The following is a 26,276-nucleotide window of genomic DNA, read 5'->3' as shown; positions in this document are numbered from 1 at the left end:
CATAAATGCTAGATACTATTATTGTTATAATTATTATTATCATTATCATTATTAATGTTAATAGTACTATCTTTTAGCTTTTTCAGATGAGAATACAGATTATGTTTCCCTTTTGTTGCTGTTAGTCTCTTAAATGATCTGGTATAAATATGAGGAGCATCTGTTTCCATTTGTTTTTATTTTAACATCACAATAAGTTTTGAAAAGAGCATTTCATCATTCAAAGTTTTTTCACCTGCAACTTCAATGCGACATTTAGGTCAAAGACTCTGACCCAAACACAGGGACTTTCTCACTCACGACTGCTATAATTGGCCCTGCCTGCTTCTGTGCCTCACCCCTTTCTCAGAGGTCTTGTCCCTGTTGCAGAATCAACTCAAGCTGCCCTGAGACTAATGCTAAACTGCTGCATGTTGCAACCCAGCAAACAGAGGAAAACCTGCACCAATTTTATGTAGACTGACCAGCTTTTGAAAATGTTTCTATTGTTTTGAGAGCTCTAAAGAAATCCCAGGAAACCTAAAATCTGAATTTAGGCTTCTTAGTTAAATGTGCAAGATCAGATGGAATTAATAGGGCTTAGCTCAAAGAAAAGAAATCCAAAGATGTGTAACTTGCCTACCAAAAAGTAACAGAATTGGACTTTTAGTTTTTTCGTATTAAAATATGGAATCTCACTATGAAACTAAATGTTTGCATATGAAACAGATTGAATGAATCCATCTGTCATCATGAAGCAATTTGCAACAAGTAATCACATTACAAAAATATACTGAGTATGGTGATATGTTAGGACTAAGAGTGATGATTAGACATTAACAATTCCAGACAAATTACATGAAGCACACATTTTTCTAATCAGCAAAGATAACACATTCATCATGATTCACTGAAAGAGATTAATGGATCAGCAACAGAGGGCAATCACTGGAGAAAAAGGGACTGATCATTTTGTTTAGATTTGCTACTGTTGAAGTTTGACAGAAGGATTAACTCAGTTATCATGCCCTCATGATATTTTCATGATGTTTCAGAAAATATTGCCAAGGAAATTGTGGATTATATACAAATACTCCGCATATTAGACAAGGGAGACAAGATTGTATAGAAAATTTTCTCCGTGTGGATTTACTGCATCTAGCCTGGAATCTTGCATATCTCTTCCTAAATGCGTTGGTAAGTTGGAAGAAGTCTAGAGTAAAGCAATAATAATAAGCTTTGGACAGGATGTACTGATGAAAAAGGGAGGAACTGTTACATCAGCTTGCAAATGTCTAGCGGATGGGGATGAATTGTTTAGGGGACTGGCTGGATTAGAAGTAAGAATGATAATCAGAGGAAACTAAGTAAATGAACAGTCATATTTAATATTAGTATATCCAAAGTACAAGTTTTGTAGTAAATATGAAAACCTCCACATTCGCAGGCATGTGCAAATCTGTATTTGCACCTCCTCATATTTTAAAGTAGAGATGTGTGAGAAAAAAGGTAAGATCACAGTTATACGCATTACAATCAACTAATAAATGGCCATCTGAAAAAAAAGGCAGGAACTTCATAGATACAGATTTTTAAAAGAAAGACTACTATATAACAGGACATAAAAATATCCTGAATTATCCCCTGAGAGATTGGCTGGATATGACCTAAAGGGAGTTTTCCAGCTCTAATGTCTATGATTCACCATATATCATGCTCAGGATTTTCTTACTCCTGGAAACAAAAAGAAAACCAACCAAAAATGACAGTCCTTTTCCATTACTGGTTTCAGCTACCATCCTCATAGCCACAATGTAATTGGATGCTGAATCCACTTACTGAAACACTGAGAGGAAGAAAAGAGTCAGTTTGAAAGGCAAATGCTATTCTCAGTTCCACTACTGCAAACTATCAGTGACATTTACTTTCTTTAAACTCTTCTAAACTTCTATCTTTCTAACAGAAAGCAAAATCTGGCCCCTCATGCTGAAGCCACAGTGGAGACCCTCCAGACTTGAGGCCAAAGTCCACCAGAATCTGAGTTTTGTCCCAGTCCTAAGGCAGGCATTGCAGCATGTCCTGGGACATACAAACTGAAATGCGGAGCAGTCACATACGTTCTTAATAAAAAGTAAGACAATTTGCATCAGTTGCCTAACTACTGTAGACTGAAAAAAGAGGAAACTACGTCTACTGGAGTTTCTGTAACTGATTACGAGTCACTGGCTTGGAAAACAGATCACTGCTCATGAGTCCAGCTCCCATGTGAGAGCACAGTAGTACAAGAAAGAGACCCCACTCCATTGTATAATTTGCAGAATAAGTGGAAGATGGTGTCAGATTCTCAGGATAACTTTTAATTTTATTTTTAGAGGGCAGATGGGAAAGAAACAGCTCTTACCTGCATTGACCTCACTTACCATTTTGCTACTTAGAAGTCATTTTCCTCACTAGAGAATGGAAAAAATGCTACAGTGGTGCATAACCATTTTTGAGGTTTTAAATGTTACACTGTTTATAGAAAAGGACAAGGAGCTTGAACTAGACACAGAAGCTAGTTTATTTTTAGTTTGGTTTGTTCAGAATTTATCTGATTTGGATACACTGATATGCTGTCTTGACTGAATTTAAGCCTTATAATCTTGTGAATAATGTCAAGAATTGAGTTAATTAATAACAAAAATTATAATTTTTCAGTAGGAGGAAAATGTAACTGTCTTTAGCTATACGGGGAACAAGTAAAATCAAGCTTTATTTTCAGTAACACATTTATATTAGATGAGTACAAACAAATTCTTTGCTAATCAATTTCAAATTTTTATAAAGGCACTGACTGCAAATCCAGATGGGACTGTTACAATTATCTAATCTAGCACCTAACACAAGCAAGAGAATTTCAAATAATATCTTTGCATCAGACACATGATTGTCTGTTTAAGATAGAACATGTCTTTAGGAAGGATGTCCATCTTGACAACAATGTCTGTTGATGGAGAACCAGTGAAATCCTCATAAAAGTTTTTCCAGAGGTAAATTAATGGCTGTCACTTCTTTGAAATTTTTAATCTCTCTTTTAATTTTCATGGTGACAATTAAAATACTGATTTCAAAGACATGTTAAAGGGAATGTTCTTGTTATGTTGACAGATATTTTAATTGTCTATTATTTTTTTGACCGCTACTACTGACCGCCATTACAGCACAGAGTACAGGATTCAATCCATCACATGGGAACTCATGGAAAACTGAATACTTAGGGTGAGTTTCAGATCCAGATTCAGTTGCTTACATATAAATGAGTAATATACAGGTGTCCACATGTGAGCTGGGTATCTCAACTCCACTATAATCAGTGGAGATCTAGTGAACAGAGTCAGGGGAACTTGTTCAGCCCAGCCTAGAGAACACAATTATCTTTAGTCAGCTGAACAGATTTCAGCTCCACAGACTGCACTGAGCAGGTCCTAGTTCACACATACAGATCTATACAGTAGCCACTTAAATAGAAGTCTGTTAGTCTGTAAACTGACTCCCGCTCCAGATCAGTTAGAAAATGACACAGGTATCTAAGATTTGAGATGCTGTAGACTACCCAAGTCATTTACCAAGGGGTGGCAGTTGTGACACAGAACCTGCATCCAGAAGGGAGACGACACTCTGCCTTTGGGTGTCTAAAACAGCACTAGATGCCTCTGAGTGAGCAACTGAATCAAGACCATAATTTCTTAGCTACTATACTCTCTCCAAGCCAATTTTAAATTTCATTGTTTCCTTTTTAAATAAAATCAGAAGAATGGAAAGCATACCTGACAAACATCATAGTGCTCGAAGAGAGAGAGCAAACCAATATCACTGCGGCTTGTAATACCTTTCAAAATTGTGATATTGCCATTTCCAGAGTCCAGCTCTATCACATTGTTGAAAACATTGGACACAGCTTTGCCAGTCAAAAGCAAATTCACCAATTCCTGTTTGTGACATGGTTAAAAAAAAAAAAAAAGTAGTTAAACATCTTGTCTTTACTAGACACCACTACAAGACTCGGGATTGATAAAGTTACACATGTACCAGACCCTTAATTTATGTGATGGCTTTAACTTTAGGGATAGGATGAGGATTGCTTATTAAATGTTTTCCAGATATTTTGGGGAAAGTCTACTCCCAAAGTAAAATAAGGAAATATTAGCAGTTTTCAAAGTTCATCTTTCCAGAGGCAAAATGCTGACAATCAATTTACTCTTACATCCAACTCTCAACCTTCTCATGTTATTGTTGTTTTTTTTAAATGAAAACATTTTGGTGTCCCTTTTTCTCTACAATGAAAGCTACAGCATGAATGATATCAATTAAAAGCCTGTATAGTATTATCTGATATTTCTGCATGTGCTTAGTGATGTATTTTGTACATTGGACAAGATTTCTTAAAAGATTTTTTTTTTTCCTCACTGATTACTTCTGGATGAACTTAAGTCTCATTCAGTAAGACATTCACCCATATGGCTTCACATCTGGTCCATATCACTAACATACTCATACTTACTCTAGCAGATTGTTTATTATTTCTTCTCCAATTGAACTAGAAATATGGGTGTGTCAGAGGCTAAATACATGTGAGAGAGTGGGTGTCTGTGCATGTGCACACGTGAGTGTGCATAAAGTTCAAGAAACAGAGACACTAGTCATTTTGTTTAGCATAAGATCCCACGAGGGCCTTCTAGGATGTAACAGCAAGGAACAATACGTAGCAGCAGACTGCTACAGCAGTGAACCAGCTAACTATTAATAAATAACATATGTCAAGAAGCATGAGGGGAATAACAAGAAGAAAGTTTCCAGAAAAAATAATTCAAATAACCATGCCCAAAGACATGAATAACACTGGTATTGCCAGTTTTGACTTGATGTATGATTTTAAAAATAATGCACACATTTATAGCCCCGTGTTTCTCTGGAAGGACTCTTCAAAGTTTGTAGGTTCTTACCGATGTTTTTAGGACTTCTAATCCACCCATGATGTTCCACCACCTTCTTGAGGAATCATCGCATAACACAGTATAAAAGTCCTCCCGCAACAGTACAAGAGAAGAACATGAAGCTTGCCTTTTGCAGCCAAAATGGCAGCACATTTAATGGCTGTGGACCATATTCAGACCATCCAACTGCGTACGTCACAGCTTTGGGGGAATCTGTCCCAGAATTTTGGGATCTACATTCCACCTACGTGTCCAAGGCAAAGCATTTCCAACTGAGTGGATGCCTCTGCAGGTCTAGAGCCAGCTAGAGGGAGACATTTGGTACAGGACATGAGCTGAAATTTAGACTACATGAAGCTGTGGTCCTAGGTGTCAGACAGCACTTCAGACTGTTTATTTTCAAGCACCAAATGCCTTTTAGACATGTATATCATAAGTCAGTTTGATATACATGCTTGAATCACCAGTTAGCTTCAGTCAGCATCAGCTCAGTTAGCTGGGCAGTGACCACTCACAGAGGAGCTGTACGACTGGACATGCAACAACAGTCGCCGTTCTGAAACAGCAGGAACAAAACTCAGCTTGCAGACTCAGTGGTATTTCAGCTCTAAAATCAACTAAGGAGTTCAAAAGAGGCAGATGAGAGGAGTATGAGGACATGCACACAGACGCAGACCAGAAAACCAGGCCAAAAAGCAGAGGCTCTGTAAGCAACGACAAGAATATGCCAAAACACAAGGAAAAAAGAAGAAAGGATGAAGGTGCTTGACATTATGGGGAAAAAGGAAAAACATAAGTAACTTTAAGAAATGCCATCTTCCCAGAGTCAGTTCACAGCTCTGCACGCAGAGGTGTATGACATACCCAAGACCACACACTTAACTTACCTGAGTACAATAGCCATGGCTGCCAATCAACCTGTTTGTAAGCACATCAAAATCATTGCGCACCCTGAAAAGGAGTGGAGAATACAATTAAATTTAAATACAATTGTTTCTTTTCATTAGATTTAACATCTCTAAATCTTGGGGGGAAAAAACACAAACTGTTTCCCAACCATAAATATAGATCTACATTTTGGAATCCTTTCAAGGTGACTTTTTTCATGGCAAAACAATGTGTATGTATCAACTAAACCTGTTGCAAGAAAAGGTTTGTTAGAGCTAGACTAAAGAAAATACCTGTAGAGGAGAAAAGAAGACATTGTCACCACTAGCTAGAACTTTAGAAATTAGAACTACTGGACTACTTGTCTTACAGAATTACAGAATCACAGAATGTTTGAGGTTGGAAGGGACCTCTGGAGGTCACCTTGGCCAAACTCCTACTCAAGCAGGGCTACCCAGAGCCAGGTGCCCAGGACCATGTCTAGATGACGTTTTGAATATCTCTAAGGAGGTAGACTCCACAACCTACCTAGGCAACCTATTCTAGTACTCAGATAAGATGTTCTCACAAAGGCATGTATTTGTTATTCCTATCAATACTTGGAATATACCCACAAACTGAAGATGATATAATCTATACACTATATTGTCCATGAAAAGAAGAACAAAAGAAAAAAAATTAAAAAACCTCTAGGTGTACACATATATAATACCACTGTGTGGTCCCTTCTTCTATTTTATGACATCAAAGAGAAAAGTATGTGAAATTGCATTACTGATAATTATGGAGTAATATCTCCCCAAACTAAGTTCCCTCTCCCATAACTCCTGGAATTATTGAATTAGCGATTGGTTAATGACCTAAAAAATAAAGGTTGTAACTGTGATAATTTTTATCCTGCAGACCTAATGTAACTGCAAACATTATTGTATACATAAATAAGCGTCTAATCTAGTTTTGAGAAAAAACATTGTACTATATTCTGGGACAGCTATGGCAGTGAACTCCACAGATTAATTCTATGGTTCATAAAAAAAGCTATTTCCCTTCAGTATAAAACATGTCAATCTCAATTGTTTTGGCTACATTCTTATTTTGGTATTGTTACAAAGGTAGAGAGAATGCCTGAATGATCATCAATTAAAACTTAGTTATTCCACACACATCTGTCCTTCTCACTCTCATTTGACTTGTAAAATCTTCTACGCACCCAAATATTCATGTTTCCTGGCAATTAGCACATTTATTTTAAAAAAATAAAATATTTTGTTTGTGATAAAGAGTTGAACTGATGTGGTTAGAGTAGTGCTAGCTAGAAATTTCCCTTCAACATTGCTGTACATGCTCTGTTAATCCTAAGTAAAAAGTTGGGACATTCCCTGTCTTCATCCCAAACTTTACATGATTATTTTCTCATGGGATTTCTTTGAACGCCAAAATCAGAATGTAATACATACTTTATAAGATTTACAGCCATAATGATACTTAAAATCATTCAAATCAGTCATAGCCATTGAATCACATTTTCTTTTTAAAAAAAAATTATTTTAAAGATAATTTACAAGTTAGTCTCAATCATAACAAAGTGCCACAATAACATCTCTTGCTAGTGTGAAATCAAAGAAAAGACCACGGAAAGTGTGCCCGTGATATAGAAAATTCTCTCATGCAACACTGAAGGAATGGATGAGGTGATAATCATCTTTGGATTTTGGCCATTTTTTAGTTTTAGAAACAGTTTCACTTGAAAATGCCATAGCCTTGTTTGAAATGAGCAGACTATACAATATGCGTCAGTTAGGGACGATGGGACATACGACAAAGACAATAGGAGGAAGTTCTAATTTCATCTGTAGGTACAAACAATATGGGAGTTTAGAGGTGTATCTCAGATTTTCAAGAAGAACATCTGCCTTTCAAATCATCTCTGCTAATGAGGAAACAAACATCAGGCATATAGCTATGAGATTTACACCTATTCTAAATGGTTTTAAGATTATCATTTATACCTGCCAAAGACTTACCATCTACTGTGCAGGTATATTTACTGTGTTATAATAAAAGGCGTCAGTTTTTAAGCGCAAGTACACTTCATGCATTGTAAAAGTGTCAGATAACTATAATAATGTGTTTTGTTTTCTGCCAGGCTGTGAAGACATTCATTTATGACAAGCAAATCTGAAGCATTTGTTCATTCTGGTGTCTTGGCTATCAGATGTCAAAACAGATATAATGAATAAATCATTACTACCAATATTACTTTGTCCCTACATGGCATTTTCCATTTAAAATTTTTAAATCACTTTAAAACAGAAAACCCCATTAATTTTAAGCCAGGATACTTTTAAGAATCCCCATTGTCATCAGACAATAAATTAAAGGCTTGGCTCTACTGAATCCCTCCTTCTTCATTTACAACTCAGTGCTCTGCATGCTGCTTTGACAGAATCACAGGTCAGAAAAAGACACTACCAAAGAGAACAGTGGTAATCATAAATATTTCCTCCTCATGCAATATTATCAGTATTTTCCAGTATCATGTTAGTACATAAGTCTAACTGGAGAGTGAGCTAGGAGTATGTTGACTGATGGCACAAAATAGTGGTTTGCCTCACCTGTAATACTGTAAAGTTTGTGAAAAAAACTATTCAATCAGAGACCAAGATACTGATTTTTAAAATCTCCTGGACAAATACTTAAAATTAAGCATGTTTTAAAATATGCTTAAACTCAGTTTTCAGCAGGAATCATTTCCTGAGTTGATACCTGATCAAAAAGGTGACAATGAGATCTGCTAAATTTCAGATCAATCTGTAAGATCTCCCAGGTTGATTTTTATTTTTAGTTGTACTGTGTGTAAAGTAATGTGGCTTACATCTCTACTGAAACCAGGGAGGAGTGAGTTTGAATTCTCTATGGAGTGAGTGAAGCTGAGGCTTCTGCTACGAAAGAAGCAGCCTGTTGAGACAGGAGAGACAGCAGCAAATACACTCAGATCAAATGCCTTCCTAATATGAGCAAAGTCATAGTTTCAACTTTTCTTTTAGTTTTTTGTCCTGGGACCCATGAATTGCTGAATTCTGCATTCAGCAGTGCTGGAATTGTTTAGCCCAGCTTTTCTGATATTTTGACAAAATGTGGATGTATTTTTTCTATGCTCACAGAACCTAAATAACATGGCAAAACTCATCTCCACATAGTTTATTAATTTTGTACTATTCTTTTTAAAAATATTTCCGTTTAAATATTTTTTCTTTTTTTCTTTCCCAGAACAGGGTGATCTATGTGAGGTACCTATATTCTGGGGCTTAACTGTCTTTTCATTCAGAATGCAACCAAAAATTTTTTTCTCACATTATTATTGCATAAAATGAATGTCATTATGTGGCAAAACCAAAAGATGTGTAAGGTCGCTTCAGACCAAATATCTGCTTTATAGCAACTGCAGAAATCTCATCATGACAGAAAACAACAAAATGCATCTGGTGTGAATTATACATATTTTTTCATGTTTTCTAATTCTGCTGGTTTTACGGCAGAAATGCCTGAAATAGCCTTTTCAAAAAATATCATTACAAAAACTCATTTTCTTTCCATGCTCCTGTTGGTGATTCTGTGTTAGTCTTCAGTCTTGTTGAAATTGTTAGTTATAAATAACACATTTATTAAGGATGTAAAGTACTGAAAATGTATAGATGTTCTGAGCCAAACCTTTGACTGCTCTGAATTGTCACAGACATACTGACATAACTTGCTGACTTCAGGGTAGCCATGACAGTTCTTATTAGGAATCTGCCTCATGTTTTCAATGTATTCATCCATTCTGGGATATACAAATTATAAAAAACAATTCTAAGAGTTTAAGACAGATGGACAAAAATACCAGAGTTAGAAGAAACTGTAACGGCAGTATAAACCTTAGCAATTGATAAAATAAATTACAGCTATCTGTATGGACTCTACTGAAGTTTTAAAAGTGCATAAATACAAATCCAAAATATAAATATTTTTAGCACTGGATGCTACAATATAGAATCACAGAATCGTCTAGGTTGGAAAAGACCTTGAAGATCATCCAGTCCAACCATTAACCTAACACTGACAGCTCCCAACTACACCATATCCCTCAGCGCTATGTCAGCCTGACTCTTAAACACCTCCAGGGATGGGGACTCCACCACCTCCCTGGGCAGCCCATTCCAACGCCTAACAACCCGTTCTGTAAAGAAATGCTTCCTAATATCCGGTCTAAACCTTCCCTGGTGCAACTTGAAGACATTCCCTCTTGTCCTATCGCTTACTAGAGACTCATCCCCAGTTGTCTGCAACCTCCTTTCAGGTAGTTGTAGAGGGCGATGAGGTCTCCCCTCAGCCTCCTCTTCTCCAGACTAAACAACCCCAGTTCCCTCAGCCGCTCCTCGTACGACATGTGCTCCAGACCCTTCACCAGCTTCGTTGCCCTTCTCTGGACACGCTCGAGTAATTCAATGTCCTTTTTGTAGTGAGGGGCCCAAAACTGAACACAGTCATCGAGGTGCAGCCTCACCAGTGCCGAGTACAGGGGTAAAATCACTTCCCTGTCCCTGCTGGCCATGCTATTTCTGATACAAGCCAGGATGCCATTGGCCTTCTTGGCCACCTGGGCACACTGCTGGCTCATGTTCAGCCGGCTGTCAATCAACACCCCCAGGTCCCTCTCTGACTGGCAGCTCTCCAGCCACTCCTCCCCAAGCCTGTAGCGCTGCTGGGGGTTGTTGTGGCCGAAGTGCAGCACCCGGCACTTGGCCTTATTGAAACTCACACAGTTGGCCTCAGCCCATTGCTCCAGCCTGTCCAGATCTCTCTGCAGAGCCTCCCTACCCTCGAGCGGATCAACACTCCCACCCAACTTGGTGTCATCTGCAAACTTACTGAGGGTGCACTCGATCCCCTCGTCTAGATCATCAATAAAGATGTTAAACAGGAGTGGCCCCAAAACCGAGCCCTGGGGGACACCACTCGTGACTGGCCGCCAAGTGGATTTAACTCCATTCACCACAACTCTTTGGGCCCGGCCATCCAGCCAGTTTTTTACCCGGCAAAGCGTGTGCCCATCCAAGCTGCAATCATCCAGTTTCACCAGCAGAATGCTGTGGGAAACAGTGTCAAAGGCCTTACTGAAGTCAAAGTAAACAACATCCACAGCCTTTCCCTCCTCCAATAGTCAGGTCAGCTTGTCATAGAAGGAGATCAGGTTTGTCAGGCAGGACCTGCCTTTCATAAACCCATGCTGACTGGGCCTGATCCCCTGGTCGTCCATTATATGACTTTTAATGGCACTTGAGATGACCTGCTCTGTGACCTTCCCTGGCACCGAGGTCAGACTGACAGGTCTATAGTTTCCTGGATCCTTCTTTCTGCCTTTCTTGTAGATGGGTGTCACATTTGCCACCCTCCAGTCCAATGGGACCTCCCCAGTTAGCCATGATTTCAGGTAAATCATGGAAAGTGGCTTGGCAAGCACATCTGCCAGCACTCTTTCAGCACCCTTGGGTGTAACCCATCTGGTCCCACAGACTTGTGTGCATCCCAGTGGTGTAGCAGGTCTCTGACCACCTCCTCTTCAACTGTGCTGACCTCAGTCTGCTTCCCCTCCCCATCTCCCAGCTCATGAGGCTGGGTGTCCAGGGAACAGACAGTTCCACTGCTAAAGACTGAGGCAAAATATAACATAATCTGTAATCAGATGAACTTTTTCTTAGCAAATAACACTGAGTTAGACAAATAAGACATTTTAAAAATGCTTCATACACACATTAATTCTCAATTTACTTCTAGGAAAATTCTTGCCAAGTCTTAAATGGAGAACATCTGAGCACTGAATATTAAATACAAAAGTCACATACAAACTGTAACACTAGGAATAACTCCAGACTATCAAAATATGAGTTAGTTCATGTCAGTTATTTACTCTAGACATTGTTTGGGTTGATAGCAGAACAAAATAAAACAATATAAAACAAATAATGGTTCATTTAAGTAAGTGCTAGCTGGTCCTTAACTCTGTGGCAAAGCTGTAATAGAAAATTGGTGACCTCACTTTGTTCATGGCAACAGACAGCTATATTAACAAACACACAATTACAAGTCTACTCCGAAAATAGAATTTGGGTTGGGAGGGAGAAAAAATTGTCTTCAAGCATAAGGATTTCAAATAATTACAATGGGGATGTGGAAAATGACAGGATGGGTGACTGGCTTATTGTGTAAATGTTCCACAGTATTTATTTTTTTTTTATACTAGCACACTGCAAAGGTTTCAAATGAATGTTCAAAAAAGAAGGGAAGAGCCCTTCTGAAAAAAAAAAAAGATTGCTGTTTGGGATTCAAACCAGTGAAAGCAAGGACGTGGTTTCATTCTTTATTTATCACTATTTTCATGTACCTGCTAATTTCACAAAGTTCTTAAAATGTACCTCTACTGAGGTAATCATGCACATTTAATCATCAGCTCTGCTGCTACAGGGTGCTGACATACTATAGGAAATATTTATATTTCATAAATGATCTGATATGAAAAGTAATTAATCTATTGACACATTCAACCCACTATTTCATTTTTTAAAATAAATTATCTTTCTTATTGAATGCAGTATGTCTTCCTGAGAGCAACACATTAAGTGAAGATACTAAACCCGGATCTGCTTAACCACGTTGACCTTAAGTTTAGCAAACAGCTGAATAGCACACAGTATGAGAGTGCACTGGCTGAAATTTAGCAAAAATATGACTGGTTTTGTTACCGCTCTACTTTGTAGTAGAATCACACTTAGTCTTTCACATCTTTGGAGTCTTTTTAATAAATATACTTTATGTCCCTAAAATCAAAAGGGTTCATTTCTGAAATGCTTTGATTTTCTGAAAGAAAAGGAAAAAACAAGATTGGGAAGATGACAAAACTAAACAATCACTTAGGGATGGGCTTCATATCACTAACTTTTTTATATCTAAAGATGGACACATAAACATTAGCTAATCACTCTGGGCTTCTTGTACATGGAGGAAAACAGATACATCCCAGAGGTAATTTATGTGACCTTGCTTATAGTTTTCAGAGTAGAAGAAACTCTACTGGAAAATGCCTTTTCACCATCTGATGAACATAAAGTAAAGGAAACCTGCCAAGACTTGGGTATGGCCATCTAATTGCTATATACCAGGGACTGGACAGATAAATCATACTCACAAATATGCCAGTACTACAGACAGGCTGAGTATATTTTTTTTTAGATTACAAGCCAAGAAATAAGGTTGCTACAGAAATGACAGTACCCTGTAGCCAGCCTTGAAAAAGACTCCTCAATTAGACAAGCCAATTTAAAGCAATGCATGAACACTCTGTTTCAAATAGTCACTTTAAAAAATTTTAGCTCAACAGTAACAGAATTTGAGCATTTAGATATAGTGGAATTAGAGAAAGTTCAGATGGTCAGAAGAAACAGTCAAGATATGGAGCAGCTTTCCTATGAGAAGAGACTACATAGACGAGGACCATTTCACTACAAAAGGACACAACTGATGGACTACAACAGAAGTTTACAAACTCCTCAATGGTAAGGAGATGATTAAGGAACATTTACTCACTACTTTTCATAACATGAACTAGGCAGCACTCTGTAGACTTATTGGGCAACAAGTTCAAGCAAACAAAAGTAAAAAGTCTTTCACAAAGCACGTAACTACATTGGGGAACTCTCTGCCACAGGATGTTGTGAAGGCCAAAAGAATTAAAGGGTTCAAAGAGGTTTTAGAAAAATTCATGGAGGATAGGTTCATCAAGGGCTAATAAACTCAGTGGTCCGGATACAACTTCCAGCTTAGGAAGTCTCTGAATTACTGACTATCGGAAACATGGAGAATATACCACCAAAATAATTGCTCTATATTCACCCTAATACTTACACAGCTTTCTTCAGCAGCCACAGCTTTCCACTATCAAAGACAGGCTATAGGCTAGATGCACCTTTCCTTTGATCCTATACAGACAGTCTTATGGAACTGAGGGGCAAACAAATCCACATCTCTCGGATACTCCTCAGAAGAGTACTCTTATATTAGGCGTGGTGTGGACTACAGCCATATGCCATACTGGGATAAAGCAGAGCTGTGGAGAGGAGGAAGATGAAGTTCTTTGCATCTGGCATACAAAATTCAGCGATCCCAGCTACTCTCTTTCACAGAAAACCATGTTTCTTAGTCACTTTCTTGGCTTTCCATGCTTTTCTCAGTGGAGGCTTAGGAACCTGAAATCTAGTCACACTTGGACTAGGTTCACTGAGTCACAGGCTAAGTTTACTGATACATTTTCATCTTGTACTAATATTGTTCTTTAAATTAAAAAACTCTTCTCAGTCCTTCTTGTTTCCTTACAACTACTACCCTCCCACTTTTCAGACAATAGTTATGTCCCCTCTCAAAATTTGTTTTTTATGCTAGCAGAGATAAAAACATATGTTCTACTTTTATAAGACATATTTTTCATTCCCCTACACTTCTCCCAGTTTTAATAAGTGAACCCAATTTGACAGGGTATTTCAATGAGGACACATCAGTGCCTTGCACAATCTATTCATATTTCTTCACCTAAAACAATTTATGTTGATTCACCCTAAGAGTAGATCCAGTGCTATTTTATAATGCTGGCTCAAAGTCACTGTGTGCTCCACTACTCTTCTCAACTCCTCATCCTGCCATTTACAACTCATGAACTCCCACAGTACAGCAGTGAGTAGTCTCTGTTTGCATGACCTTGTAGTTTTGTAGTTAAATTATTTTTTTATTACCCTCATCATGAAGCTGAGCCAACTCTTTTTGTACAACATGATTTAGTCTCTATTGACAGTGTCTTTCAACTTTTGAGTCATCAGTACATTTCATTAGCATACTACTCCCTTTTTCTGACGTTACTGTAGGGAATAAAAACTGAGTTTAATCCTGGACTGATAATTGAGGAACTCTATCAGTAACCCTCCCCACACTGATAACTTTTTTCTGAGTCCCTTTCCTTTATCACCTTTACAATTCTTAAATTTTCACATTAGCAAATGACTTCTCATTTGGCATGATATCAAATACAAACACCTCTTATTACGTGTCCATTAACTAATTTTATTCTTTTTCAGTTTAACTAACAGTTCTCCATTTGATACTATAACCGCATGCTTTACTGAAATCCAGATAGAATTAATCTATTTCATTTCCCACCTTAAAAAAGCAGCTTTTTTATCAAAATAGAATGTTAGTTCAGTCTTGTATAACTTATCTTCTGTAAAGTCAGACTGCATTCCCTGCCATTTTTCATTTATCTCTGTAGTTAGTTACACTCATTTCAGAATTTTGCCTACAGTTTTCAGTCTGCTAAGATAAAGGCTAAGTTGCTTGGTCTGCTTTTCCATATTTCTTAAATGTAAGCATTGTTTGCTATTACACAGTTATGTGGTGACCTCTATTGTGAAAAGGTATTAAGCATCAGTGTCATTGTATCTGTGATTTTAGATGTTAGTTATTTCAGTATTTGGAGATGAAGAGCATCCACTTCTCCAGATTTACTGCTCCAGAGATCCAGGGTTACTGTATGTTTTAATGGGGCAAGTTGCATAGTATGACAAAGCATGTAAGCTATTAGGATCAAGTCCATTCATAAAGTCTGACAAAGCAAGAGAGAGTTCAGAAAGTCTTGCGTAAGTTTAGAAATGAGATACAGGCAAAAAGATACCTGGTTTATTTTTTCCTTCATATTGTGTAGCCATCACTTTTTCAGGTTCAGTTCTATCTCCCGCAAAATTAATTCAATTTCTATGCATGGATTCCAGTTATCCATACTGACTTTGCACCATATTGTTTTCCTTACTGAAATGTAAGGTAGAATATTAATTTAGATTTGGAGTATTCTTTACATTACTCTTAATATCAGCCACATCCACTTCACACAGAAACTTCACATATTTCCCTGACAATCTTTTTATTGATATGATAAGGAAATTGCTTGTTGTTTAATTTCTGACTCAAGGTCTGGGTCTGACCTTGTCTGAATCACACTATTTCTCTATTTTCCAACACCAAGACTCAGATCACTAGTGCTAGAGCTATCTGTTGATGACCACACTTTTTTTCATTCCTTTGCACTCTTTATTGAGATCAGAAAATTCTCCAGAGAATGAGCTAATAAGCTTTACTCTCTTCAGCCATGTTCCTCAGCTTTATGATTTATCCTGATCCGTTCTAGAAGGAACTGGATGTGTTCAGGGAACAATCTGGATTTTTTCCCCCTGTTGCCATAAGAAATATTTCTGTTGCATATCCACACCAAATTTGCTATCACCAAATATATTCACTTCTCTGTTCTGTGGACCCGTGCTGGTGACATGCTTCCTGAATTTTCTTAACAGGGAGACAAGAGCCACATGTCTCTCTCCATTATTTGTGCTAATCCCAGGTTTTTTTCCTTTTTTTTTTTTTTTTTGCATTATTTCCCAATATTTCAGTCCTTCTTGATTCTTCCCTTTTTTGCTGAGTTTGGTTTAATTTTTCCAGTTTCCTTTACCACTAACTTTTTTTCCTTGTTCTTCAGTGCAGCATACTTCTTCAAACTTAATTCAACTTTTCCTCTTGTTTGCCTTTGTGGTCACGGTTCCACCTGGTTCACATTTCTTATCTAGTAGGCTATATAGCTTCCTTATCTTCAGATCTTATTTGACAGATGCCTACATATTTGTGTTGTGTCAGACCCTACTCTCCTTTCCTGTATCTTCTCTTCAAAATCCCATTTTACCATCATCTCTAGCTTTATTCTTTTGTCCCTGAGTCATACATCAATATATTCCACTGCATATTCACTTTTGAAAAAATATAAATCTCATACGTTCAAATCTTGGTCTCACATCCTCCTTCAAATATTGCTAAGGCTGTCTCACTTATTATCCCTGTCTTCTTGTCTTTCTTTGAAGGAAAAACATTAACTTCTTTCAACCAAACTCCCTTTATTGACTCAGCGGCTGAAGCTGCAATCTGTGCTTCATTACAGTTCTACATTTATTAATATATTTATTAATGCAGCAAGCAATTCTTGCCCAGTGAACACCCCAGCTAGAAGGGCCTCTGGCTAATTCATACAACAGAGCCTCAAAGACACGTAAGATCCTGAAGATTATGAATTGCATGCAACCTATCAAGCAGGAGGCACAGAAATTCACTTACCCAAACAAACAAGGACTCAATTCTCCCCTATCAAGGACTGGATCCCACACAAACTCTCCTATTTGCTCTCCTCCCACTGTTCCTGGTAAATCTAATCTCATGCTTCCTCCATGTTGTAAAATCACAAATGGGTCTCAGAGAGGTCTGACACTCTCAAATACAGACTTTTCAGCGAGGTCAAGCTGCTTGTTTTTTAGCACTGTAACGTAATTGACAGCTGTTTCCCCTTAAAAAATAGCTGCTTCCCTATCTTTGTCAAACACCAAAAGACTAAGCTGTAAAATAAATGATGACATGTATTTATATTACATAACTGTAAACACTGACTGAAAACTGCTCGCACACGTAATTTCCCCTTGGTGTTGGTCTTCCAGGCGTTCTCAAGTGTGGGGGGTAACTACTTCTGTAAAAGTTTTCCCAGAAAACTATCCCACAGAAAATGAGAACAGAGTATGTTCCCTGTGATTGGGTCTTTTATGTGAAGTTGTAATTGCTTTTACCATTGGACAAGCCAAATGGTCATTTCACAGAAAGCCTTTCTTCACCAGCCAAATAGCATGAGGATTGTAGATGCATTTTAGGGGAACTATAAATTAGAGATTGGCTCTGAGACAGGAAAAGGTGTCAGTTAAGGAAAGTGGATTGAGGGTGGAGGACCCATTGTTCCACCCACAATTCATGTGCCAACAGAGCATCACTTTCTTTTTCAATGTCTACGTGTCTGAAAGTTTAAAAGTTGAGTAACATGTCAGAATCAGGGTTATTTCACAGTAAATGATACAGAAAGGATACAGAAAAGGATACAGAAAAAAATGGCTTGATACAGATTACTGCAATGATGATTATCACCTGTTACCCATCTCAATAAAAACTAGTATTATTGAGTAAAGGTCGTCTTCCCAGAGCTTGGTTTTCAATATGTTTTAATTGCACTAATATTTTATAACTTTAATATGTTTTTTTAAGATTATTCCTCGTAATGAAGTGTATGGTTAATTAAGAGTGTTTACTCTGTCCTTGCAGCTATATGAAATAATCCAGATGAAAATGGACCAGTAAATCATGTCTGAAAGGCAGGTAACATCATGGCTAGAGATGCCAAAGCTCAGTAGTCAATTTAGAGTTTCTTCTCTGATTTGTGGCATCTTGTTCTGGCCACAGTAAAACAACGTGTTCACATGCTACTAGCACATGCCCAACAAATCATAAATATCTGGAAGCTCTTTGATAAATCAGATCCCACAGGCTTCTGCTTCTCATTTGTCACAAGTTCCTCCAGTTCTATGAAAATTCTGTAGAGCAGGAACTGTGTGGCTATGGGCAAACAACTGATCTTGAGGCCAGGTACAGTGTGACCCGAAGTAATTGCATATACAGATGCTCTTACCTGGCAGCAAATCCGAGATAACTTTCTCCTGTGTGAAACAAGGCTGAACACATCTGTTAGCCCTATAAGTTACTGCATATATCGTCAGAGCTATTGGGGAGTTGTAGGTGGCACGCTAAGGTGACTCTGGATGTGGCTTTACTCCTTCTGATTCTTTGGCAAGGAGAGCTTCTGATCTTTATTACAGCCCATAGTTATTATGAACATATAATGTATACATATAACAGTACGTCTCACAGTGAAATACTGTCCTATGGAGATGAGCAAAGCTAGAAGTGTTTGTTGTGGTTTTTTTAAATTGATAAAAACAGTTTGCCAGTGGATCAAAGCAGGGAGAGTCTTGAAATACGGCTTACAACCAGACAAATAATTACAGCAGTAAGACCAAGTTGACAAACGGATATATTTGAGCATAGTATGGGGCATAATAACGATAACAATGCATAATTCATCCAACATCCTTGGAGCACTTACAAATGAGATTCCTCAGATGAACAAGTTATTCATTCAGGAAGGTATACCAGTTCTGTAAATGCTGAAGCTAGATGCCCTGCATAGTCAGAGAGGGATTGTAGCCACTGGTCCTTTAGCCTCTCTGATCACACTTTCATCTGGCATGAAGTTCAAACAAGTCAAAACTCTCCCCTATAACACGCCAAGTGCAGCTCAACTTTATTTATTACAGGAAGGATATTTTTTGAGATCGAATGGGTATACTGGACAGCTATTAACATGATTTGATGCTTGTGTGTGTTTATTACAAGGATGGATTAGAATAAAAGATGAAGGGAATTTAACTTCCCTAGTTCAATAAAAAGGTACCACAGGAATGAAGATTTCAGAGAACTAGATAAATTACTAATAACTAAGGGCAGACTTATTCGGTGTCAGAAGTTCTAGGTTGATAAGGAATCAAAATGTGATTTATTCCATTTAATAAAAAGACATTGACTTTTGAAAAACAAAAGAAAAAAAAGAAAAAAACCCTGAACAACCAAAATCCAAACTCAGAAATGGAAACAGCACAAATAATTTTGAAACAGGGCAGTACATATTTCTGGAACAGTAAAGACTACAGAAGGATAGTTATTAGAGTTGTGGGATCACAATAAGGAAAAAGGTGTTGATGTGTATCTTCCTAGGTTTGTAAGGATCCAACCTTAATGTACACAGCCTCTTGACTTGCAAAATCACTCTCCTTTTTTTTTTTTTTCCCTACAGATAAAGCCATTGTTTTCTTTATTCTCACACAAACACTTCCAAGAAAAAATTGAAAAGATACCCAAATGACCAACGCTGACTGCAGAATTACATTTGTCATCTGCTATCAGTAAGTTATAAAGTATTCCTAAATCAACAAAAGAGACTGCAAAGACTGGCATTTTGATTCTATTGGTCAGCAAACTTGTGAGTCACACCAGTCTGTGTTTCAGATGAGGCTCTATTTATTTTCTACAGGTATCTTGAAAATGGCAATACACGATCTTCCAGAAAGTAATTTGACCTAAGGAATTTTCTCATTCAATATGTTCTTTGCTATTATAGATTCTAGTAATTATGGTTTTATACAATAGTTGTTGCACTGATTAAGAAAAATATGGCAATGAAAATAGTGTGACTCTTTTGTAAGAAGCTGAAATTTGAAGAAAGCTTTTCAATGAATGGATCAGAATCAGCCACATCCCAACATAGCAATGGTTTTGCATGAGTAAGCACAGTGAGGGAGGTGCCAAGTGTTAGAGGTGATGAGACAGCATCTAGCAGAGAAAGCTTGTGCTGCCATTCCAGTGCATGTTGTAACTTCAGTAAAACCATGGGGTTTACTGAAGCTGCCATTACTGGGTCAGTGTAAACCACTCCTGAGTATTCATAACTTTGCTACATGCAATGTGCTATTCTCAGATGCAACGGTGAGGCCCACATGGGGGCTTGCAGCCCACCTTTAAGCTCAGTCTCTCCCAGGTACATGGAAAATATCTCGTAGCTCTTAACAACATGAAGATTTTAGTACACATTTTGCACAATCAGGAAGATTAGTCCCCTGAGCTAGTACAATACGCCCACTATTTTTTAATTCACTGGTTGTTAAAAAAAAAAAAAGAGGTTACAATTGTTAGTGACTAGCATTCCTTCCTGTACCAGAAGCAACAACACGTTCTCAGCAACTTCCTCAGGAATTCTCACTCCTCTTTGGCCATTTGTTATCAGTTCTACCAGTGATGATCATTAGTGCATGGAGTATGATAAAGTCATTACCAAAATCTACAAAGCAGTGCAAAACCCTGCATTTCCTGGCATGCATTCCCATTAAATAAAAATACTTAAGGTTGTCAGTGATTTAGAACAACTGCTCGATAGACCTAGCTGAAATCTGGAATTTCCGTTTACAGGTAGAATCAGTAACAATGTAAAAATTATGCAGCCAGCCCAAAAGTCAGCCTATCCCAGCGTTCAGTCAGCAGCAGCAGTAGCAAACATCATGGCAGAACACAAAAATGGGGCACGTGGAGATTACGTCTAGACAGCTGAGTTTAAAGGTACCGAAGCATGTATGTTCCAGTAATTTGACTAAATTTATTTGAACGACTTCATACTTTTGGCCTCCTCATCTCCCAGTACTGAAAGTTACTTATGCTGTGAAAAAAAAGTACTGTGGTTTGTTTTAAAATGGAAGCCTTAGCATTTCCATGACAGCCCCCAAGTTTTTGGACTCTGAGAAATAATATAATCACTCCTTATTCAACCTTATCATGGATGTCTAATTTTTTATCACATCTGAGTTATTCCTCTTCAGTGCCAGAGAGAAAAGATTTCATCTGTCCTCACACAGAGGCTAGTCCACACTAAAGGGAAACTTTGTTTTTGTCTTCCAGTGGGTTCTAGTTCTAATGTGTCTTTACTGACCTGGGGAGACAAGACTACATGCAAGATAAAGACATAAGAAGATTGCATATTTATATAAAAACATTACCATGTTTTTATTCTGTTCTCATTTTTTATCACCCTAACTCCCAACACATTATTTCTTTTTTGTCTGTCATAGAAAATTGAGCTGATATTTTCAGATAATTAGATTACTAGCAGTGGTGCCAGAATTTCTCTCCTTTTTTAGAACAGCTTATTTAAAGCCCATCACTACGTAAGTAGAGTTGAGACTGTTTTTTCATCATGTATAATGCTTTGCATTATTAACACTGAATTTCATCTCCCATTTAATTGACCAGTCACTATAAGACACAATTCGTTTCACCACTTGATGTTTACAGTGTAAAGCCTCTATATGAGTAGGTCATTTAGATTTTCTTTTTATATAGGGGAGATAAGTAAGCATTTCAGGGATGATTTATCTCATTCTAAGATAGACATTCAAAATGAGTCCAATGAATCAAGATTTTTTTCTCTCTTTTGAGCATAAAGGAAGTCTAAACGCAAATATTTCCATAAAAAGTAAATAGAGATAAGATAGATCATTACCCTCAAAATAGCAAACACCTAAGAAACAGAAGTCTTAGCTAGTAGTTCTCCCTCCAAAAATCAAAGGAAAAAGACAGGCACTGCCCACAGCAATTGTCCTCCCCTTTCTTGACTCTTCTTTTCCAACGGGATGACTCTCTCTTAGAGTCTCTCTTAGAGAAGCTTCTCACTTTTCACAGAGGGAGCTGGGAGAACTGAGACTTTGCATAATTTTTAGCAGGCTGAACTTAGATAAGATTACTCCATTGTTGGCACTATGAGATCTTTCTGAACTGCTAGAACTTAGTCATGGATTTAAGAAGTTGCTAAGAGGTCTTGATCATTCAGAACGCACCAACTACTGCAGCTGTCATTTCTGAATTATGTGCATGGTCACAACTGCATGCCATCTTCCATCTGTACAGACATGGGAAGCATCTGTCCAGAGATGTGACTGCTCTGAGGAAGTCTGTAAGCTTTGTGGTTTCATTATCCTGCACCCCTTCTAGACCAGTTCCACATGGGTTGAACTGCACAGGTCTTGGTACAGTGGTACTTATCCTTCAATTAATCAACCTCACCATTTAGTCCACCTTCAGTGCTCTGCTTTTTTTAATGGGTAATTAATGTTTCCCCACCATATAAAATATGTTCTAATATGTTAATTTCTTCTAATTATATGCTGAAGGGAATGCTTCAGTAAACACTGTAATGATTAATGGAACAGAAAACACTGAGAAGAATATTTTTGATTGAAAGAAACATTTCAATAATAGTCTTCTCTTTGTTTAACCAAACATAAATGCTTTGGTTTGGTTTCATCGGACATACCCCTGCATCTTACACAATGTTGTTTTTTGATAACCATGGTTCAAGACTACTCCATCGTTAGTTTTCAACTTCCGTACAAGCAGTGCCAATTATTTATAGAAGAGATATTTACCAAGGGACCACAGAGAGTCAGCGTTGTGGGCACATGGTGAAGAACTGACACAAACAGAAGCATTTCATCATGATTTAAGAAACTAAAATATGTCGACTTCTGAACTAAAATCTATCTAGCTTTTTCAATAGAAGATGCACACAAAAATCAGGACAATTGAAATTTCTGTGGAATTTTCTTTTTTAAAAAAAAAAAACCCAAACACTGATTTTGTGTTAAAAAGCTGGGACAAAAAAAATCCCGGGGAGATCTATTACTGGATGAAAATTCCATTACCTAAAACAATTATTATGTGTCTTCAACTGTTCATCCAGAACTATGCCAGTTATGTAAATAATTACTTACAATGCTTGCAACACTCACTAAATGGTACATATTTCTTGAAGATATGAGCAGTGAGTTATTTGCCTTGATACTTGTAGTAACCTAAGAGAAGTACTATGACATAGGCATTCAAATCTATTACCAAACATTACATAAATGAAATTTAGTTTGCACTTCTAAAAAAATTTATGCAAAGGTCTGAAAACACATTTCACTGTATCTAGTGACAGAGAAAAATTCCCGTGTCTTATAAACAAAAGATAGGTACCAATGCAATATATTACACAGTACCGAGCTAGAAGAGTAATGGTACTTTCAAATGAAGTTCTGTGAGAAAGTCATGAATATTCCTCAAAATAGAGCTACATTTTATAAACAGTTCTGACACTGTGGACCAGAACTGTAAAAATATTTAGATACCTAAAAATGCAAATAGCCCCCATAAGGAATTTTCAAGTTCACTTTAGACACTTATCTCCCCCAAATACAAACACAGATGATTGATTGGCCTTGTCATAATCCATCTGGTAAGAACTGAGAGGTGATGGGAAAAAAAAAGGTCCTTGCTTATATTATTAAAGAATGTTTACCATTTTATAGCAAGTAAAGCAATTCACTCAATAGCAGTTAGGAACATTGCTGCTTTTGGTAATCCTATCAAATGCCAAATATATTGTTACTTGCTCAAATACCTTTACTAATTTGGACCTCTCTGCTGTAACTAGCTCAGAAAAATGAGAATAAATGACATATGCTATAAAATTATTATGTCATTTGAGTTAGAGTGCAAAAGTGGAGTTAAGCCAATGGCCTGTAGTGTTACTGTAAGCAAAAGAAAGGAACAAATGACAACAAAACCAAAAAACCAATCTGTAAACGCCTATAAGAATCTCAGTAGGTGAGCATCTCAATTGCATATCACAAATTTGGACTAAGTAGCTATTTATTTTCAAGACAATGCAGAGATGTAAGAAATAAAAGCTTCCATAAATCAAGCCTGTGCTTTTCAAGTGCAACTGCTTTCTTCAAGTCAGTTGTTGTTGGGAAAGTGAACTGTCAGGGAACAGGTTTTTTCACTTGCAGGTAACTCTAGGAGATTTTTACAAAAGTGGAATTGGACAAAATGAAGAAAGCTTTTACATTCTGACCCACTCTAATATTCACAGAAATACGTTTAATTTGTTTAAAAGCACAATTAACTTGGGCAAGCCTCAATGAGTTTTTAAAAAGGCTATAATGACTATCCCTTAGTTAGAGGTCAGCATATTTATTACACCAATAAACTGAGACCAGATTTGTCATACCTTACTTATAACCATCTAAAAATTACCTGCCTAATCCATTTTATACTAGCCTTTCTTTATCATTATCATTGATGGAGAGACTGGGGCATCACAAGAAAGTTATTCATCCCTACCTAAGACTGATATCTGAAATAAATAACCCTCTAAGTGAGTCCTGCTTTCAACTGTCAAGACAGGGAGCATAGGCAACTACCTTAGACATGATGTCTAATGTTTAGATGGCATAATTTATATCAGATAGGTGGACTGATCACTACCACTTTAACAGCATATATATATATATGTGTGCATACAATAAAAAAAAAAGCCAAGATTAGGTGAGAAAATCTGCATAATTTCCCTATATTTATCAGAGTAAACATCAAGATAGATTAAAAAGGCCAGAGAATTAAGTACATCATGGTTGTTTCCTTACTTTACACAGCTTGTTTGCTTTGAAGTTTATGAAATAGGGATACAAAGACACTCACAGGTTGATAGATCTTGATAAGATGACAGACACAGTCAGAAGGATGCACCCACAGGGACCAATTTCAAACTGAAAAAGAAAAAGACTGGTTTTATTTTGTTTGTTGTGTATGTTTTTTGCCCAATCCTAAAGAAATGCAAATCGAACTGAAAGCAGAAAGAATTGTTCTCATTTATGTCAAAACTGAATTTGTTGCTGTTTGTTAAAATGCAAGACATGTCCACATAGTGTTTGAAACAATGTTCAGAAGACCTCATACGAGACTGATAAACACAGACAGACTGGCAGCTGAACTATAACAGGTTTAGTATCTTCTCTAATACAAAGTACCTGGTGAATATTCTGCTGAAGAAATACAATCAGATCTTCGTATCTTGTGGCACTATGTAGTATTAGCTGGGAAGAAATGTAAGAAGAAAAAAAAAAATAACTAAAACAGTAACTAATTTTTATAACCTGAAAGCTGAACTAAAGTAGCCAAAACTTTCAATCCAACTGAAAAGACTTGAACTAACAAAATGGAATAAAGATCTAACGAAATCTACCTCTTACTGTTGTTACTTGGTATAATATTGTATCTCAGCACTTTGTATATTCTGAATCTTTAATACTGCTTCTTGTTGGTTTTAAGTTCATTGAACAGACAGTTTGACTCAGTTTTAAGCATTGTTTATGCAATGAAAAACAATTCCTAGAACAAACATAGGAATACTGCAGCTTTAGAAGACATAGAACGGGCAAGTAGCTCAGGAGTTTGTACCTATGTGGTGAGCCATCCATAGCAGGCATGTATCAGGTCACTTCCTACCATATTCCCATGAATACTCCTATTTAACAGGAGAATTCACAGATCCAGGCCCTTACTTCAACATTCTTTGTCATCTTCAGATTTTGACAGAAATGATGGTCTTGCGGATACTGTGTGAGGAAAGATCAAGCAGTCTGGATTATATTCCTTTCCATCATATTTTCACTGTGGCTATGTCCACCTGACCTTTGATAAGCAGTACTCAGAGGCAGCATAATGGTGTTAGCTGCATTCTGAAATAGTCAGCAACTCAGAATTATGTTAACATACTAATTAAATAATCTATCTTGTCTCTTGGAAGAGCATATTACAGACAAGGTTTCCTGCTGCACTCATGCTGTTTATACAGGTTTTCACTTCTAGCTGTTCCAAAACCGTCTGCTTCTGAAAAGTTGTTGACACATCCATTCCTCCATGTAGGAGGCCAGTAATATTTCCTTAAACCACTAAAGTCTGGCTTATGGCATCACTGTTTGCAAAGCCATTTGAGAGCTTCAGGTGGAAATAAAGGCA

The 26,276-nt window shown here is 37.3% G+C and overlaps 1 protein-coding gene across 2 annotated transcripts in view; it reads right to left on the bottom strand.

Annotated features, from left to right (window-relative positions):
- Window positions 1–26,276, bottom strand: part of MINDY4 (MINDY lysine 48 deubiquitinase 4) — an 84,762-nt gene that overhangs the window by 20,803 nt on the left and 37,683 nt on the right. Inside the window, exons 12-15 of one of the 2 annotated variants that reach the window (XM_074869559.1) lie at window positions 25,286–25,351; window positions 24,957–25,024; window positions 5,840–5,903; window positions 3,786–3,947 (exon numbers count right to left, since the gene is read on the bottom strand). In XM_074869559.1, coding sequence (XP_074725660.1) covers window positions 3,786–3,947; window positions 5,840–5,903; window positions 24,957–25,024; window positions 25,286–25,351 — 360 coding nt within the window. The remainder of the gene's footprint in view (window positions 1–3,785; window positions 3,948–5,839; window positions 5,904–24,956; window positions 25,025–25,285; window positions 25,352–26,276) is intronic. The other variant, XM_074869569.1, reaches the window with a different exon arrangement.

This window comes from Strix uralensis, chromosome 1 (assembly GCF_047716275.1).
Source record: "Strix uralensis isolate ZFMK-TIS-50842 chromosome 1, bStrUra1, whole genome shotgun sequence".
NCBI lineage: Eukaryota > Metazoa > Chordata > Aves > Strigiformes > Strigidae > Strix > Strix uralensis.
This window is presented reverse-complemented; position numbering and strand designations above follow the sequence as displayed.